This window comes from Xiphophorus maculatus, chromosome 7 (assembly GCF_002775205.1).
Source record: "Xiphophorus maculatus strain JP 163 A chromosome 7, X_maculatus-5.0-male, whole genome shotgun sequence".
Classification (NCBI taxonomy): domain Eukaryota; kingdom Metazoa; phylum Chordata; class Actinopteri; order Cyprinodontiformes; family Poeciliidae; genus Xiphophorus; species Xiphophorus maculatus.
In genome coordinates, this window is record NC_036449.1 from 25,740,366 (window position 1) to 25,760,219 (window position 19,854).

At 39.1% G+C, this 19,854-nt stretch overlaps 1 protein-coding gene across 4 annotated transcripts in view; it reads right to left on the bottom strand.

Annotated features, from left to right (window-relative positions):
- LOC102216491 (histone deacetylase 4) overlaps nucleotides 1-19,854 on the bottom strand; it is a 118,823-nt gene that overhangs the window by 619 nt on the left and 98,350 nt on the right. For 3 of the 4 annotated variants that reach the window (XM_023336813.1, XM_023336814.1, XM_023336815.1), the window contains 7 exons: nucleotides 19,697-19,784; nucleotides 16,047-16,166; nucleotides 15,876-15,973; nucleotides 10,725-10,843; nucleotides 9,993-10,126; nucleotides 1,324-1,408; nucleotides 212-353 (listed from right to left, as the gene is read on the bottom strand). In XM_023336813.1, the coding sequence (XP_023192581.1) occupies nucleotides 212-353; nucleotides 1,324-1,408; nucleotides 9,993-10,126; nucleotides 10,725-10,843; nucleotides 15,876-15,973; nucleotides 16,047-16,166; nucleotides 19,697-19,784 (786 nt within the window). Of the gene's footprint in view, nucleotides 1-211; nucleotides 354-1,323; nucleotides 1,409-9,992; nucleotides 10,208-10,724; nucleotides 10,844-15,875; nucleotides 15,974-16,046; nucleotides 16,167-19,696; nucleotides 19,785-19,854 lie in introns of those variants that run through there. The other variant, XM_023336816.1, reaches the window with a different exon arrangement.

Genomic DNA, 19,854 nt, shown 5'->3' on the forward strand with positions numbered 1-19,854 from the left:
CAGAGAACATATGACCTTAAGCTAATTTTAAAACAATTAAATCTCATTATCCAGAGTTATAAACATTATCTAACAGAAATAAGTTGTATGTATTTGCAGGAAGCAAATGCATAATACTGAACTGTGTTTTAGTGACATGCAATTGCAACGATTTCTTTACAAACATAAGCAATGGGATCTCAGAGAACCGTACAGAGGTCACACCACAGACCTTTTTCCAATGTGCTTGTTAGCGACTGACAACGAAGCCATGGCTGAAACAGTTTCAGCTTCCTCCACGTCACGCTGCAGCGCTTCATTCAACGACCAACCGAGGGTGGAGGCAGAACGCTGCAGAGAGCGCCAATATTTACCTGCAACAAACATAAATAAAAATGGGATGCAAAAGCTGTCCATCTAGAAGAGATCTGCAGAACATGAGCATGAGTTTAATAAATTAAAAGGTTTTGGATGTGAAGTGCAGTGTCTACAGATTTGAAAAACCTGTAAAATATTTTCCTCCCTTTGGCATTTTTTGTGCCAAAGGGACAAAATCCTATATTTCATTGTTTTACATTAAGTGAATATATTTTTTTACACCTTTTAAATCTGCCAAAACTCAAATATGGTATCCGCTGAATGACCATTGTTATGATTTTTCACAAAAATACAGAAAGAATCAGATCGTTTTTGCTAAAACTGGCATTTAAAATGGCAAGCATAAATAAATGAAATAAATACAAGAATATTTGTTACTTATGGTGAAGACTGAAGTTAATAATAGCATTCATAAAACAATTTGGAGAAAATATGTTATGTAATCATTGATTGATGTTTTTGGTCTGTAATAAATGAATGAAACTTGCATAACTCAATATATGTGATTTCTCTGGCATGCATTTTTATAAAAAATAATATAAACATTATTTTTTTTTATGTTTATATGACAGTGTGACAGTTTCTATTGCTAAAACTGTCACAGATGACCCAGGTGGAGCACAAAATGAATGACTTAGAGGGCTAAACAAGCTTTAAATGTCAAATCTTTTTAAAAAGGGATCAGCTTTTATAAAGAAGAGGTGCATAAAAAAACCCACCAACAATGACAATTTTGGTTCTTCAATTGTTTTTTATTGTTCACTACAACCCGGAAGTGGTAATAATATCACCGCTTTGCTTTCTCCCTTGTGATCTGTAAAACAACTGACTGAATAACTTTCAACAGCAGTGAAATATCATAGGTGATATCTGGAGGCATTACAATTTAGAAAAGCCTAATTTAAAAAAAATTGATATAAAATGAGAGATGTGTACAGTTGGCTGCGGTGTGAGTGATCTACTCACTCTGAACCTCAATGACTTTCTCCATAGAGCGCACAGCATTAGCATTTGGTTTCTGCTGCAGCACCTCGTAAGGAATGGGGTCCAACTGAAACAGAAAGAAAATTAGATTAAAAACATTTCTGGCTTAATGTTTTCATTTCTCTACCAGCTCCACCAGACAACTCTGACACTATTTAATGTGCTTTTACTGCAATTTCATTCATGTATTCTGGAACAGATGGCAGCCTACATCTACAGCGAACCTCACTCAACATCCAAGCATTTTATTTGTTGGTATAATAGCTGCAGCTTGATAAATACTCTGTGAATGAGTTCCACAGGTGTTCAGAAAGTTTTCTCCAAAACCCCATTTGACCCGATGCAGTCCCAACGCGGTTTACAGGATCATTTCTGAAATGCTGACCACAACCCACTGTTAAGTCAATCCAAGAGGTTGGGAACAATCTCAAGCTGCTGACACAATAAAAAAAAAAAAATCCTGTCTGCAGATGCACGCCTCTTCCCACTCCTCGACAGCTTTGCTACTCTTTGACATAAACTACACTGTGTGCTTTGTTCCGAGTCCCACTCGAAGGAAGCACATGGGTATACGCAGATGCATATACTTGGAAATGGCCAGTTCATACATACACCTCGGCGAGAACGGCTAAATCTATAAAAAAGAAATGAAAAAAAACCCCTTCCAAGCCACAAGTCAGAGCAAACAGAGCTATTCCCTCAGGTGCCTTCCTAACCCGGAATGATTTAATTTCCCCTTTGGCCGACGATTCGTTCGACACTTTCACATCCCGTTTCGGTACACAGCCTCATTCAGCTCCACATTCCTCCTCAGACGGCACACATCCCTGTTCTGCTTTGTCATAACCCCAGAGGAATAGCACGCCAACATGGAAACATGGAAACGGAGACATGCAGAGTTAGAAAGAAGGGAAGAAAAAAAGGTTTGGCTTGACATTTGGAGAGCAGGATGCCAGAGAGAAAAAGGGGATGGTTGGTCTGCCGAGGCCAAGACTAAGAGTTTTATTTTAATTAAAGCAAATAGAATACGGGAGGGGTCCGCTGAGCCGAGGGAACAAGGCACTTTGGGGAGAGATGGATACTTTAATCCTGCTGTGGCACGACAGACTACATCATTCACTCAGCATCAGCTTGAGGAGTATGCACGCATTCAGCTCATGCACAACTCTTTTAAGTAACTTGTTACATGACTAACACTTTTTCAAATAACAGGGTCCCATTAATGCTGCAACTTGAACATACTTTTTATTGCCATAAGAATCAGGGCGCCTCTTGAAGCATCCGAAGAGCTGAGTCAGACTCTCTGGTCCAGTACTAAATTAATTCAGATCTTACATAAGAACAGGAACTTATTGTGTCAACAAGTAATGTCTGCAGATGATACACAGCTCTACATTACATTGTCACCAGGTGACACAGAACCCATCCAAGCACCGAAGAAATGCATTGGTGCCACAACTTTCCATAACTTTCTCCAGCTGAACAGAAACAAAACTGAAGTTGTTATATTTGGACCTGAAGATAGAAACTTTTGGTCCAAAGATAATAACTGAGTCAGCACACAGCTTCAGATATTCCAGCTAGAAACTAGTGATCAGGTCTGTAATCTGGGTGTGGTGATGAACTCCGACCTGAACCTTCAGAGTCACATGAAGACAATTACAAAGTCGGCCTTCTGTCACCTGAAGAACATTTCCAGAATTAAAAGACTAATGTGGACGTGCCTTGGTGGCATAGGGGATAGTGCAACCCATATTTAGAGGCCTTGAGTCCTCGACGCGGCCGGCGCGGGTTTGACTCCCGGCCCCGGCGACATTTGCCGCATGTCTTCCCCCTTCCTGTCAACCTACTTTCATATAAGGGACACTAGAGCCCACAAAAAGATCCCTTGGAGGGTCAACAACAACAAAAAAGGCTAATGTCTCAGTGAGATCTAGAGAAACTCATCCATGCATTTATTTTTAGTTGCATTGATTTCTGAAATAGTGTCTTCACAAGTCTGCCTAAAAAAATCACGACAGCAATGTTTATTGGTTGTTTCATATTTGTTTACTGCATTATGTTTTTATGGTGTAAAGCACCTTGAACTGCCTTGCTGCTGAAATGTGCTATACTAATAAACTCCACTATCAAAATCATTGAATTCATGGATTCCAGTCACACAGATCACGGGTGTAGAAAATCAAGCACCTGGGAACACAAACTGCCTCTACAAACATAATATGTGGCAGAATGGGTTGTTCTCAGATGTTTAAATTATGATATTTGGTGCCTTACGAAAAGTAAATAAATTCTAAGGCTGTTCACACAACGGTAGGAAAAACCCATGAATTTGAAACCGACACAAATGAAATGGACGCTGTATGAAAGTGGCACAACGTTCCTGTGACTGTGGCTAAGTGAGGGAAAGCAGGACTGATTCATCATTAGCATCCTAATGTTTCCACATTGGGAGACTCAGATCATCAATCTTTCAGTCAAAGTGCACTTCTCCAAAGGTTCAGCCCATGCTGCTCCAGCTTTCCTCGGCTCCCTGTCAAAGCGAGGTCAGGGGTTCTCCGGGGCTTGCTGGAGTTCAGCTCAGAGCAGAGCTGGACGGGGGCAACTTGTCAGTTTGATTGACAGCTGGGCTCGGCTTGTAAACTTTAATGACTCTCGTCATGGTACCCCAGGGGCCCAAACTCAGCAGGTAGGGTAAAGACGCACATGAATGAGCAAAGGACACATGAAGGAATATTGTAAACAAGCCTACATTTGTTCCTGACGTCATCCGTAGCAGGAACACATTTTGCTGCTTTTACCTGCACACTGAATGTGTCGCGGTCTTAAAAAGTCAGACAGACATGTTGGATTTAACCGATCTCTGAGGATATCTACGTCCCGGCCAACAAAACCAAGACAAGCCATGAGCTGAGTGAGAGGAATGTGGCCCGGTAAAAACATTCCTAAGGGAGGCTCAAAGCAAAACAGTGGAAAGATGAGGAATTCTACTTGTTCAGCAAAATAAAAAAGTGCACAAGGCATTCATTGTTTACCGCTTTGTCCGTCTGTACATGCTAGCAGCCGCTAAAATTGTCTGATTATGTTATGCTAACTGAACAAGGTAATCACATGCATTGTGCAAAGCGGGTGACCTTTTCAGATAAGTTTCTTCTTGGATTTTGTTTTTCTTTTGGGGGGAAGGAACAGTCAGGCTTACAGGGCGACAAGTGAAGCTGAGCAATTTTACTGTAACTGAAGAGCAAACACGCTTAATGACCTCACGGACGGCTGGCAGCAATTAGCATATTAGCTAGTTGTTTATCAAATAATTGCTAACAACCATGGTTTGGAGTTGGCCGACATCTGTACTGGAGCAATCATCAATTAGTACAGAGGTCAGAGTTCACTGGCGTAGTTGCAAATGCATCATTCATGAGCTATTTAAAGAAAAAAAGTATTGGTGATTAAACATTAGAGAAGAGGAAAAAAAGGTCTGTATTGGACATTTGTTTTTTGTTCCATTTTATCAAGTTTGAATAAGTATTTTTAAACATAAGACACTATAAGACAACACAGAAAGGGAAAAATGAACATGTCTGAGGACACGTCTCCTGCTAAATTTGCCACAAAAGCAAAGTAAAGCTAACTATCAGTTAGATGTTTAAAAATACATTTTAAAAAGACACAAAATATACTATTTAACATGACATTTTAACAATGTCCAGCGATATGGGTGGTTCATTCAGATTGAAAGGGAGTGAAAGAGCACAAGCTATTAACAAGAAGGCTAAATATAATAAATATATTTATAATGTATATCATAATAACAACATATATAATATAGATTATGATTTTTGTATCTCCTATCACATCTATTTAAATTAAAGCTGCAAAAATCCCATTAAGTAATATGGCACCACACCTGTCTTCTTGTAAAACGAAGAATAGGACATTCAGCCCACATGTTTGGATCAGAGATTTTTATTATGGCATGTTGCAGATCGAGGAGCTTCCCAGACAATACAGAGCCTCAGACGGTTTGATGCAGCATAAACAAAAGCACAGCTGACCAGTTAATCCAGCTGTGGTTTAATGCCTGGACCCACTCAGCATTACCACACACAGACCCACATTTAGCCAAGAACTAAAGTTTATTCTGGAGGAAAAACTCACTTACTGGACATGCTTAAAAAAAAAACTGTTGTCCATTGGATGCCCAGGCAGGCTGTAGTCACTCACAGTTTTTGTTTAAATTTAGCTTTGGAGTTGCTATTTGAGGCTAAAACAGAACTTTAGATGGTGAATCAAAACTAAAATAAAAAGAGTGAGTTTTTATTCTTGTCTTCTCACTCGGTTCTACACCGACATTTCCCAGCAACATTCCAGAGTCATTACGGGGACCTTACAGGAGAGCATAAAAATGCTTTCTTCTTGGTGTTTCAATCTGATTTTAAGTAGGATTTTTTTTTTTTTTTTTTACTGTCGCCCTTAGCAATCAAAGATAAAAACAACAAAAAGATCTGCTTTTGTTCAATCAGCTGACATCATTGTTCCCAGCTGGACAAGTCAGGAAAACTTTAGAATGGAGCACTAAAATGCTGTGCTATTTACTTATCAAAGAATTCCTATAACATTCTCCAGACAAGTTCTCTGGAGAAGATTGAATCACAACCTATTTTCATTAAATTAATCTAGAAATGAATCTCAACACATGCACATTTTGAGTAATAATAACCTACATTGGATTCATTCTGATTTCAATCCATTTCATTCTTCCACAGGTACAACAGTTTACAGAGCTGCTGAATTACGACAGTTTCCTCCTTCTCAACTTCAAATGATTGCTCGGTTTCCTTTAACTGTCTGATCCCTGGACCCAGACTGACCCTGCTGGAAGAGGTGTGAGGGTAAGCGTTTTCAGATGTGGGCAAGAGCGCTGCCCTGCAGGGAAGGGGGACTGGACGCCCCCTGTTGCCTCCTGCCCATTCTCAAATTCTCAGCTCAATATGGCCACCACCCAGAGACCTCCTTCAAACTCCTGCAGGTAGAGGTGCCCCGCCGGCTGCTGAAACATTAGAAGCAAAGCCTCTGGCACATTTCATTATCTGGCTGTAGGGCGGTATGGTAAGAAACAAGAAACCAGTCTCTCAAACTGGATGTTCAGGGAAGAGAACTATGACAGCAAATAGAAACCGCCCCTCGGAGATGTTCTTGAGTTTCTGAAACCTTTCCAGATGTCATAGTGTTGTTGTGAGCTGAAGCCATGTTACAATAAGTCTCTAGGTACTGTGGTAACCAGTGGTGAAGATGTGCAAAAAATCTTGGGAAACGTTTGAGACAATTGACCATTGGTGAAAAGAAATCTTTAAACAAGGAGTTCACGTTCAATATATTCCTACAACACACCTGAATCAAAAGGTTGGATTACCTTCTTGGCATGTCAGCGCATTTTGCAAAGGTCTGGTCATTAACCATTTATTTGACTCAGGTGTATTGGAGCAGGGATGCATGCAAAGGTTCTAGGACAGTTGCAGTCCTGCTTTGAATATTTTATTAATACTATGCAAACTCCCCTTTTGTCTGCAGGGCAACACTAAATCTTCTCCTATAACTTTTTATAAGCATACAGAAAGTGGAGTTGACTACATCAGTGTGTTCAACTCCAGTCCTCAGGGCTGGTTTCCTAAAGGTTTCAGATGCAGCTGCTTCTGCACAACTGGTTCAATGACTGAAATATCTCCTGAACATGTCACTTAGACAGACAGGGGCTTGATAATGAACAACCATATATTTAAGGAAAGATCTAAGACATGCAGGGTATAGATTCTTGACTACTGACTATGGATATCACTACTAGAGATAATCCAGTGTCCTGGGTCCTTGCCAGTGCTCCTGAGGTGGCCATGGAAGGATGCTGATTTTTGTGTCAGGTGTCAAGTTTTCCTCTGTTGATATAGCCATATGTTTTCGGAAAAGACATCATAATATGCTGAAGAAATTTTTATATCACATATCATAAGTTATTTCCTCCCTTTGGTTCACTTTCTCCGGTTTCTCTGCTCGGCAGTCCTGCACTCCCTCTTTAAGGGAGGGTTTACATATAAGTGAACTAAGACATGTCTTCAAGCAGACCAGAGTTCACTTGTTAGGTCTGCACCAACGTTTTGAGCTTTCACACCTGGCCAAATAAGAGAAACTCTGGTCCATTTCAAGTGAACCAAGCAAACCATGCTAGTGTAAAAGCAGTCTTGGTCTCATCTGATGAAGTCTCCTGGGTTCTGCAAAGTCTTGCATGTTTACATTTGTTATGGTAGGTGAAAAGAAGGGTTTTCCAATTCCAGCCTAATAACATTTTGTTGTGTTAAACTTTTAGAATAGAGCACTAAAATGCTGTGCTAGTTAGTGCTATTTAGATACGACACGTTTAGGTGAGCAGCTACGTTCTCGTAGAGGCTTATGAAGATCTGAATCATTCACTCAATAAAATCCTGAGTGAGTGATGTGTACAGATCCATTAAGTTCTGTGTTCTTTAACAGGTTTGACACAAAGGAGTATTTTCATATAATAAAACAATTCAAGCAAAGTAAAGCTCCAGTGTAACTTGACGATCTAAATGTTCCAGTTTTTACGATTTACAAATCTTGATCCGTTATTGTTCAGTTTGTTTTGCTTGAACTCCAAGATCAGCATGGGGCTACGTTATTTTTTTCTCATCAATGCCAAAAACCACAGCTCAAATAATCTGCAAGGAGGAAACAAGTTGTCCTAAGATGCACAGATATTACTTTAAATGTGACTGAATTTGATATCAAGCTGAAAATATTTTAATAGGTCTTGTGCAATTGAATTTTTTTATCAGTATAAACAAAGTTTGGTGTAAAATGAAGGCTGGAAAACACACAAAAACATATCTGGGCTTTATGATGTGATGTGACATGGTCATCATAAGCACTGATATTGGGTCATATGAGGGTTAGAAGAATTGTAGATGCTTATCTATTTTTTATAAATCACAATCTACATAAACCCAAAATTAAACAGCTTTAGGAGAGGGTTCCCTCAAAACTGACAGCATATATACATAGCTAGTCCAGCAGCATAGCATCAGAGCGGCCATTTTCTGCACATATATTTGAGGATATTCTGATTATTGCCTCTGTATATACTGCCAGTGCAAATAAATTTCAGTAAAGCATTAGAAATTACTTTAAATTGTCTGTCAACATACACTTCTGTAGATTAAAATTCCATCTTAAAGCTGCATTTTGAAGATAAATAGAAGGCTACATATTAAATGCAGCTCCAAATAAGTGAGCTTAGAAGAGAAACTGTTCTGCTCTGTGTCACAAAGCACCAGTGTTTTTTGAGTGCCACAGATCAGCCCACACACCCCCTCAATTACTCCGTCTGCCTGGAAATCCTCGCCCTCTGACGTGTTTGCGTGCAGCGTGCGTATGTTGTTGTCCTGCTTCAGAGGTGGTGAAGACAGACAAAGATGACACCAGGAAGAGATGTGGTTAACTTAAAGAGGTCGATGCAGTAATGGGAAGATTTTTCTGTCTCTTCTCAGTTTTTGTTTTAATATCTATACAACAGAAGAAACTAATATTGATCCTTTTTCATGTGGTTTTAGGCATAAAGCTTCAGTTTAAAAAAAATGTGTGTTCTGTTTCATGCATTTAATTTATTTAAAACAATGTGGTCTTCCACTGTTTGTGACAAGTGCCTTGCAGCGGTATTTATAACCCCTAAAGCACTTTATTTTTTCATTTCACAAACTTTAATAACTATGCGTCATTTGGTATTTTATGTGATGGACCAACACAACATATTCTATGACTATGGAAGGAAATGATGCCTAGCTTTCCAATTTGTCTTTACATATAAACCTTTGTAAGTCCCCTACTTATTACAATAGGATCTAGGATATGTGTAAAGTATCATTAGTATAAATTAAGCTTTCCTATGAACAGAGCAAAATTATAAGAAGGAGCTCCGGTCAGATGAAACCAAAACTGCACACTGTATATGGCAGCCTGAACAACCTTCATGGTGAAACACAATGACGAAGGCAGGGTCATGCTTTGGGATGTTCCTGTGATGTGAAGATTGCACTAAATAAAGGGCAATTCTGGAAAAATACCGGTCAGATTGCAATAGACTGGGGTCAAGGTTCACCTTCCATCAGGACACAAAAGCCAGACCTCCAACAGAATGGTTTAGATCAAAATGTATTCTTGCCTTAGAACAGTCTGGTCAAAGTCCAGATGAAAATTCAATTGATAATCTGAGTCAAAACTTAAAATTAAACGTACCTTAACTGTCTCCATCGGATTTGAATTAGCTTAAGCTATTTCACAAAGAATGTGCAAAATATTCAGAGACTAGCTGTCTCTGGAAGACTGAATGGAAATGCATGCCGCACTTTTTAGATTATTTAGAAAAAAAAGAAATCTAACTATTGCTTCCACTTTATACTTATACGCCAGTTTGTGTTAGTCTGCAACGTCAACACATTAAAGTTGTTGGTTGTAACATGAAAACAGTGCTATGAATAATTCTACGAGACACCTTGAAACAAGCTTAATGTCTGATCATTTCACAATAATCTGGGAGAAAATGTCAGCAGTTACGATTCCCTCACCAAAAGCAGGTGAGCAAGACTTACCTCATTGCCGAGCAGAGCAGAAATGCAGGCTTCAGAGGCATCACATATGGCCATCAGGTCATGACCCCCTTCCAGGGCAAGCACCAAGCGACCGCCGGCCAGGCCCATCAGCTGCCTGGTCAGGTAGCTGAAGCCTGAAGACAAAGGAAATCACAGCAAAGAAAGGGAAGGGGAAAGATGAATCGCTGCTGAGCTTCCAACTTCCCTTTGGGATTCTGATAAAAGCAAAAAGACAAAAAAAATGGATGAAGGAAGGACTGAATGAGACGGTGGAAGAAGAGCGGAAAAAAGAGAGCCTTGTGGAATTACTGGAGGCCAAGAACGAGCCCTAATACGAGCCAGGCTTAATTTTAATAAACACGGCTTTGCATTTAGTCGTGGTCAAAGCCTTTGATGTGTAGCTCAGAAGTAGGAGGGCAGATGAATAAACCTATTCAAACACACTTTATTCTACCCAAATTCTACCTCATCTCCTCTTTCTGCAATCCTCTGTAAACCACCCCGTCCTATTCCCTTTGACAGGCAGGAACCCTGCTCTTACTTAGGATATCCACGTCAATGCATAAAAGCTTTTTCTTGGCACGACAACATCTGTTGGAGTACCAAAGAAATTCAGCTACAGATAGAGAGTGCTCCCTTGCAAAAAGGTAGTCAAAGAAGAGTTTTAAGATTTAAGTTGACAAAGAATAGAGTTTAGTAAAGTAATCAGTCATTATTGTGATCAATAGTTACATTTGGCTGTCAGTTTGTATCCTCCGAGCGGTGGGGCATGTCCGTCGACAGCATCGAAGCCAGAGGACACCAGAACCACATCTGGAGCGAACTCATTGGCAATGGGCATCACCACCGTTCTGCAGAGACAAAACCAAACAACACAGTTTTGTAAAGAAAATCTGATGGTTTGGAGTAAATGGCAAGTTCTAAATTTGCAATGCTCTGCTTCACTTCTCATGGAAATTTAGTTTTATATGAAAACAAATTCAGGGATCCATGAAAGCTCAGTATTAACTGTGGTGAAGTTCACAGTGAACATCACTGAGAAAACATTTCTGGTAAAACTCAGAAACCTTTGCTCCTCTTGATAGACACGTATTTCTTTTATTTACAAGTTCTGCAGACCAAACATTCGCCGAGTATGTTTGGACGCACAGTAATGTGACAGGAATAATTACCACACATCCTATTTGAAGTGGATATTCTGGAAATTTGGTGGCAGGGATAAACCCCACAGTCAAGTCAAAAGCAGCAACAGGAGGACAGATGTAATTACATGCGTGCTAATTATGTATGATGCATCTAACACTGCATGGGTGGGGTGATTGACGGCTGTTTGTATATAAATTTAATTCACTTAACAACTGGTTAGCATGGGTTTCCCGTGTTCAGATGTAAGTGAGATCAACAGTGGGGCAAATGTGCAATGATTCATTGCAAATTGTGGCTGGAAAATCCAGGGAGGTTTATATGATGATCCAGTATGGAAGAAAAGGGGATGCATTATGTGCACAGAAAAGTTTTGCAAAAGAAGGTTAGTCTAATCTCCATTTTTGAGTGTTTTTAGACAGATTTTGTTTTAAATCTGCGTCCAAGTGGAATGATGCGCCAACTTGTGGTGACAGTACCGTAAAAATTGAAAAGAGTATCTTGAATTGAATAAACTGGATAACTTCAACATTTGACAATGTCCACACCCTCTTTTTAGTTTCTTCTAATCTCTGGAAAGATTATTAAACAAATTATGATTTGCTCAGTTTTGGTACTTAGATGATTGAGACAGAGAACTGGCACAAAGGGAGGAGCTCTGCAGGAGTACATGCAAAGTGACTATTCAATTGGCAAACAACAAATAACTCCATCCTTGCTGCTTTCACGTAGTAGGACTTTGGAACATGCCAAATTTAAAGTGAGTGGCTGGCAAATCAAGGAAACAAAATGACAAGTCTGAGGAAATGAGAACATACCAGCATTTCCTCAGAGTCTTCTCTACAATATCCAATATCTAGAGTAGGTAGAATGGGTCTAATATTTTCTCACCAATTGGAGAAAAAACAATCTCAAAGTTGAAAAGTGTCAGCGTGGGATGGGGTAGAGCTTCAACGGGAGAATTTTTTCACTGTTTTACCAGCTCCTGTTTACTGGATATCCAGAAATTATTAGAAAAGACTATGCAAGGCCCACATCCTGCCAGCCTATATAACTTCCTGCCTTTGGGAACATGTGGCTTTAGCATTTAGCAGGTATTATTTGGCTCATAAACAGCTAGGCTTTCCAGATGGCAAAACAAGTGTCTCTCCCCAGTTCCCTGTGGGATTGTTGATGTTTTTTTTGTTTTTTTTTTAGGTTTCTGGGATATTTGGCCAAGTAGTATTTTGATGAGGTCTGTGACTGATGGAGTACCACAGGGTTCTGTTGTAGGTCCCCAGCACATTGCTGACCTCAGGAACATGGTGCTGGTTAGCTGGCTGTGGGCAGGCAGCTCACCCTGAACTCCGTAGACCACAGGTTTTTCCATCTCTTGCTCACCACCAAATTACAACCCTGAGCTCTACGCGCCCCCTCGATCCTCCACCACAACACAAAACTAACGCGCGCACAGCTGTCTGAAGGAGAGGTGGGAGGTAGTATTACAAGGTTTTTGGGAGTCACAGCCAGCAGGAATATGTGCAGCGTGGGTCACTGTACACCTTCAAGCATGTAGCAATATTTTAGAGAGGGATGATCAATGAATTTCAATGAGATGGGCAATCTGGAAAGAGAACACAGACAAAACTGATGTAAGTCCTGTAGATGTGCAAAATAATCAGCCCATTTAAATCCACAGCCTTGGTCTATTAGGATCTGAGCCATGAAGGACCCCACACTTAATAAAGGCAGTCAGCCACAGACGCAGTTGAGGGAAACCTTGGCTACCAAGGACACCTAAACCACCATTGGCTTCTACACCTCCTCCTCGTTCAGCCTTGAGCTCAGACAGAAACAGGTCTGGTTCTGAAGAGAAATACTACTCGTATCATCCCCCATCCCCCGACTCCCCCAACTCTAGAATAATATCCTGACATTTAGAGAAATAAAAAGCCGGGGTAATCAATTAGACGACTGGCAAAGAAGGAAGCCAGCGGTTTCTGAGGAGCACTAATTGGGCGTGAATCAGAGGCTATGTATGCAGAGATGAAAAAAAGACGGTTTGTTAATGAAGGGGAGGGGAGAGTTTACGACTGAGCCTTAAGCAACGGGACATCCTGAGAAAAGCGGTTAGAACATTCAGAGCTGTCGGCTCGGGTCCAATTCGACTTTACTGCGATTAGAGTCACTTGTCAGTTATGCAGCGTCATCTATTGTTTGGGGTTGTTTGGTTTACCTAGCAACAGGTGAACAATAGTTGTCTATGGCTTGTTTTTTTGTGCTTAGAGATTTAAAGATAATGTTTACTACTAATTAGAAGAGACAGAAAAAAAAACAACTAAAATCAGTTCTGTAGGATTTAGGTTGTTATGAAAGCAGTCAAGGTGGAGATAAAAACTATGACATCACTGAAGCTATATTCTCATGTAATTTTTATCAGATACATTCAGACTCCCCCAACCTTTGAAATGTTGTCTGAAGGAAATATAAACTGTCAAGTAGATGCAGTCGTTTGCATCAAACCGGCAAGTAAAAGGTTAAACTGCAGAGGTTGAAGGCTTTCCCTCTTCGTTCATAAAAAAAGAGAAAAAAACTCAGAAGTGAAAGAATGAAGAGAGTGAAAAACACACACACGCACGCTTACACTTCAAAGCCCTGTCATCTGCTGCTGCAGAGAGCTGTTCTGAATTAACTTTAATTCTCCTTCTCTCTCTTCTCTCCAAGTTCATGGTAAAGAGAGGGACTGGGGGGAGGGGGAGAAAAACAGAGAGAGAGAAAAAGAGAGAGAGAGTCGGTGCTTCTGGTTTTCATTAGGACCAATTTTCTTATCTTTTTTTTTCTCTGTGCTTTCTGGAGGCTCACACTTGATCCCCTGCAAATGCAACGTGGCGCAGGCCAGCGGAGGAATGGAAAGGTGCCGGCTGCAGGGCACGCACCCCCATCCGGCAGATAGAGGGGGAGGAGAGAGGCGGGAGAACCAAGATACACGGCTTCAAAAAAATGATATGAAAATATCATGTGTTCTGTTTGTGGTTGTACAGAGCATCACAAACATATCCATCCCCCTTCAGTGTGCTCTCCTGTGGGGATTTTAAATTCCATGTGCTTTTATTTTCAAGAACCATTGTTCACTACAACTTTTCTTTCAAGCTCAGTTGGACTAGATGAGGAGCGTCAATATTTAAGTTTTGCCAAAGATTCTCTGCTGGATTTAGGTCTGTACTTTGATTGAGCCATTCAAACATGAAACTATAATCTCATCTTAACCATTTCACTGTGGCTGTGGATGTATGTTTAGCGTCAATCTCCTGCTAGAAAGTGAAGTTTTTTGCAGCTTTTTACAGGGTTTCTTCCAGTATTTTCCTGTATTTAGCTCCATCCATCTTCCCTTACAGCCTTTTCCTGCTGAAGAATAGCATCTCTGCATCTTCAGTCTTTTCCTCAAAGTAACGTGGAAAGACTTTTTTCTGTTTTTTATTGGAAACAATTTTCAGTTTTGAGCTATTTTACAACAAACTGTAAGCTTGTAGCTGCGAAATGACAAAATGCAAAAATGCAAAAAAGTTCCAGGAATATGAATACTTTTTGAAGTCGCTGTGAACAATAATGAAAAAAAAAAAACTTCTTCCACACAAACGTTAAACCCAAACCTTTGGTAGAAATGTATATCTAATTTTATTATATATATTCTGATTTTGTTTGAGCATATGTATGCACTGCAAAAATCACAAAATAATACCAAGAATATTTTATCTAGTTCCTAGAGCAAATATCTCGGAGTCGGTATACTTACAATAAGACAAAACTAACTTACAAGTTTTAAGTCTATTATTCCTTAATGCCTATTGATAAATATATATTTTTTGATAAGGTTCCACTGGCTGATTTTGTCACTTATTATATAGGAAAAATGTCTTGTTATAACTTAAAACAATCTGCCAGTGAAACTAGGAAGTTTTTTAAAATCAATATTAGGAAATTATTGACTTAAAACAAGTTAATATATCTTGCTGAAAACTTACTTGTAAGTTAGATTTGTCTTATTTCAAGTGTACTAAGATGTTTGTACCAGAAACTAGACCAAGAATACAATTTTGTATTTTTGCAGTATGATAACTTGAAATAGCTTTTTTGCTTTTGTGTTCCAAGTTAGCGGCATAAATGATCAAACAAATTGCTTGTCAGCTGTTGACATGCAGACAGAAGGATCAAAAGGGAAGAGTAAAAAGACGAGAGGTGACTGATGTGCATTAAGAGGCTGAGGTGTGCTTCCCGGAGGTTGCGTGCCGACGGCTGTGATAAGACGGTCAGGCCGGTCAGTTTGATGCTCCGGCTTCAGACCAGATGGACGCACAGCTGAGAACATGGGCTCATCTTCAAAGAGCCCTGGAAGGGATCCAGTCCCGCCGCTTTCAAGATGCATGAATCAAAAACGGGTAGGCGACATGTAGAGTGTGTGTATGAGTGGGGGTGTGTCGGCATGTGTGGAAGTGTTGAGGGTGAGTGGGAGAAGTTTTATATTTAGTCCAAATAGAAGCCATGAGGTTTGGCTTGACGACAAGCCCCCTGCCTACTCAACGGCTCCCAGCAGATAATATATTTATAACCTGTGGTGAATTTTTTAAAGTCAGAGCCAAAAATACAAAACACTACAGCTGGCATTTCTTTGTTTTTCTCAGAAATAGATCCAGGAAGAAAAAAAAAAAGAAAATAAAAGATCAAAGCAACTGTCAGTTAAAGTTGAAGGTAATGCTGATTTACCTGAAGGCAGCCAGATACTCTGCGTCCCCCATGGGAGGTTCAAGGCCCCCAGTAAATGCCATGTTCACGTTGAAGCCCACACCTGCACCGCTGCCCACCTGTGGGGCATAAACATGTTTTAATGTGGAGAAATGTAAATAAAACATTGGATGATGAAAGATTGTGACGGACCTCATCTGGAGCTCCGCTGCCGGGGAAGAAGTTCCCATCGTCATAGCGATGTAGAGAAAGGTACAGAACACTGGGGTCTGCGTAGAAGGCCTGCTGGGTCCCGTTGCCATGGTGAACATCCTAAATGATTAGAAAGAAATGCAGGCTAAAGCAATTGCAAACACATATTTCACAATAAAATTATTATTATTATGTGATGACATAACTGTAAAAATTGTGCAGTACATAGTGATACGGCATTCTGCATACTGATTGACACCTTTATTTAAGCTGTGAAGAAGAACTCAAAATACATCAATTTAAAAAAAAATCTTTGATTATAGTATGGTAATCTCATAATGTATATTTTAAAATATCCAAACTAGAGATGCACCGATCTCATACTGACATCAGTATCAGTCCCGATATTGTAAAAAAAATTCTACATCGAGTATCGGTGCTCGATTCATAAGGGAAGATCTATTCAGTATAATTCTATGCTTTGTGCTTTGAGCAACATCACGTTTTATCTTTTATTTTACATTATATTTAGAATTTGTATTTTCCAAACTATTTGAAAGGTTTGCTGCAGTTTATTTTGACATGTTTGAACAAGGTAGTCAAGCATTTGTTTTCATCAGTTTCAGTTTCTTTATTATTTATTTTACATTGGCTGTTACACTCATAATGGCACAGCCTGAGCAAATTAAAGTTGTCTTGTTTTTGCATGTTTGACCAAGTTTATGAAACTACTCGTTTATCTAAGTGAGCTATACTGGTGAAGTGTTGTCCAATAAATTTGTAATTTAGTACGATTATATCTGTGTTAAGAAAAAGAAACTTTTTGAGTCAATTTAGCACTGTTTTCCTGCATCGGATCGGTATGAACCGGTACTAAACCTCAAACATCTGTATCAGCATCGGAAGTGAAAAGGGTGGATCACTAACCAACCTTTAATGCTTCAATTCATTTATTTAAGTGGGACCAGGCAACATAATGAACGTTAAAAAGTGACAGAACTGGAGTGAATTATGCAATAAACCATCATTAAATGATTAATAATAACAGTCGACTCAGGATGGCCACATAAAATCATGTTAAGTATGGTAGATCTGTAATGATGTGGGCTTATTTATATTCAAAAGGCCCTGGGAAAGTTGTTAGACTGTATAAACTCCACAACGTTTGTTTATATAAAGCCATGAACGGTGAATTAACTTTGTTATATAAAAATAAAACAAAACAAACTATGCATATTCGTTGCTGAGTAAGTTTAAAAAAAAACAACTATTTATTTGGGGATTTTTTAAACAACTTCACCAGGGCTCAATTTAAGTGTGGCTCAAGGAACCTATTTAACGGTTGCCATGGTAGTTCCCTCCCTTTTCCGCGATTAGTTATTTCAGGATAACATTACACAATACGCTTTATTAGTCAGGCAGAAACAAAACAAAAACAAAAGACTAAGCCTAAAATGACTACTTACTCTGACGCAAACTAACATCAAGAAACCATTCTTAAATTATAAGAGGCAGAATTTTTTTGTTTTTATCTATAGTTTATTATGTTGGAGATCAGACAGCTTAAATAAATCGTTTACCGACAGTTTTGAAGGGAAAATTCAGAGTTTAAATGTAATGGGAGTAAATTAGAGGTTTTTGTTCATGGTTTGCAGTGATTTCAGAAAAATGTCTTCCAGCATTGACAGACTCCCAGTGTAGGTGTGTTGGCACCCTAAATGAATAAATAATGTTTTCACAAACTTTCCCTATGATGGCTCAATCACATTGAACTAACTGAATACAGAGAGAGTAAACGCCACACTGCCACTAAGCTGTGGCTTTGAAAGAGTCTTTAAAGACTCAATAAAACACTCATCGTTAATAGCTGCTTACTCTCACCAACAACATGGCATCAATTAAATGATCTCATCTGTTGAATTTAAGAATAACTCGAAACACAAGAGTCTAAAAAATGTTGTTTCAGCTGGAGGAGAGTGGCTTGATGATGACGCTCTGCTCCGTCTGTGACGGACAAGGAGGAAATGAAAGGGACCTTCAAGGGGCTTTTGGGAATAACCATAACCAGCCGGGGAGTAAAGCTCCTGGACATGAGGTGGCCTCTGTCATATAGATCAGTGAAAGGAGAGGATCTGACCTGAAGTAAAGGAAGTGAAGGTTGAATTTATTTTTTTGTAGTGTTGAGATAAATTTGCAAAAGGTGGTGGAAATGTACTGACAATCAATCAATCAATAAAATTTTATTTGTATAGCACATTTCAGCAGCAAGGCATTTCAAAGTGCTTTACAACATATCAAACACAGAAACACAATGCAACATAGAATCAACAATCAAAACACGACATTAAGTCAAGTTCCATCAATAAATTTGTAATTGATTACGTTTCAAATACAATCCTAAACAGGTGGGTTTTTAGTCGAGTTTGCATCCATAAAAAGTTTACCTGTTACACTCCTACTGTGTTATATGGAACAAAACACCTATTGCTATTTTTATTCCCACTCACGCAGTTCACAATCACAGAGTTTAAAACGATGTAGACAGCATTTTAATGGGCTTCTGGCACAAGGCTCCGTACAACTCTTTCACAGAATTTCGAGCAGGGACTCCGCCGTCCCTTGGATTTAAAAAAAAATAATTTTTTGACAAATCATGAGACGTAAAATGAAAGAGTAACTAAAGCTGTCCTGTTGGAACTAAAAACCACATGTTATTTGGTGGCAATCGCCAAGTGGATATTTCTTGTTAACTAAGTGCTTAAAAAGTCACAGTACATATTTCAACAGTACTACCAGTAATTCACAATATGCTTTTCCATTGTTTCTTGCAAGAATGAGGCGTTTTTGAGATGGAGCAATGTCACGTAAACAAATTGGACCATTTGCTGATAAATTGTATTTTAATGATACGATTGCACAATTATTTACATATAAAATGGGTTAGAACTCTTACTTTCCCCACAGATCCAGCTTCTCACAAATTTACAACCCAAGAATGAGGAAGGTTCAAGACAGATAATTAAAGAAGTGAATAAACAGCAATTGTAATAAAGCAGGAAGCTTATCAGGTAAGAAAGTGTGTTGCATTTAACCCTCATTCACAACTGTGACAAGTGAAACAAAGAGATGTTATTTGTAAAAGAAAGTACAATTTTTAGCTATTTTTCTTCATTGCTGATGGATTACTCTGCTGAAAGTTGTTGCCAGTACTAACAAGAAAACAAATTTGATTTGAATGTTGTCAGATATTCATCACAAATCATGATTTACCACAACGGAAAATTACAAGTAAATCAAGCTCACCACAGATATCTTTTAAATCCCTGGGTGGGGTGCTGATCTGTGAGGTCTCAGACATTTCTCCTGCCTTCTGGGTCCTCCCCACATAAATCTTTCACTTATGAACACACACACAACCTGGAGAGTTTGCTTTCACTACTTTAATTCTTATTGGCCAATATGTAGCAAAAGGATGCCTAAGTTTCACAAGGAGTGTCATCAATTCAGCAGCTTTTGGAAGAAATGTTTTTTGCAAAATGTATGACTAAAAGAAGGTATGTGGCTGCAGAGTATTTTTAAACAGGTGCGATTTTGTAAATCAAACAGGGAGCAAAACTGAAACAAGTTTAATTTTTGCAAAGGTTACTCACCCAGTCAACTATGAGGATTTTGCTGACATTAAGCCTCTGCTGCAGGAGCTTGGCTGCAATGGCGACAGAGTTGAAATAACAGAAACCCCTACAAAATAAAAACAAAATGGTGTTATCATATTTAAAATCTGAAATCAAACTCTTATATAATCTGAAAA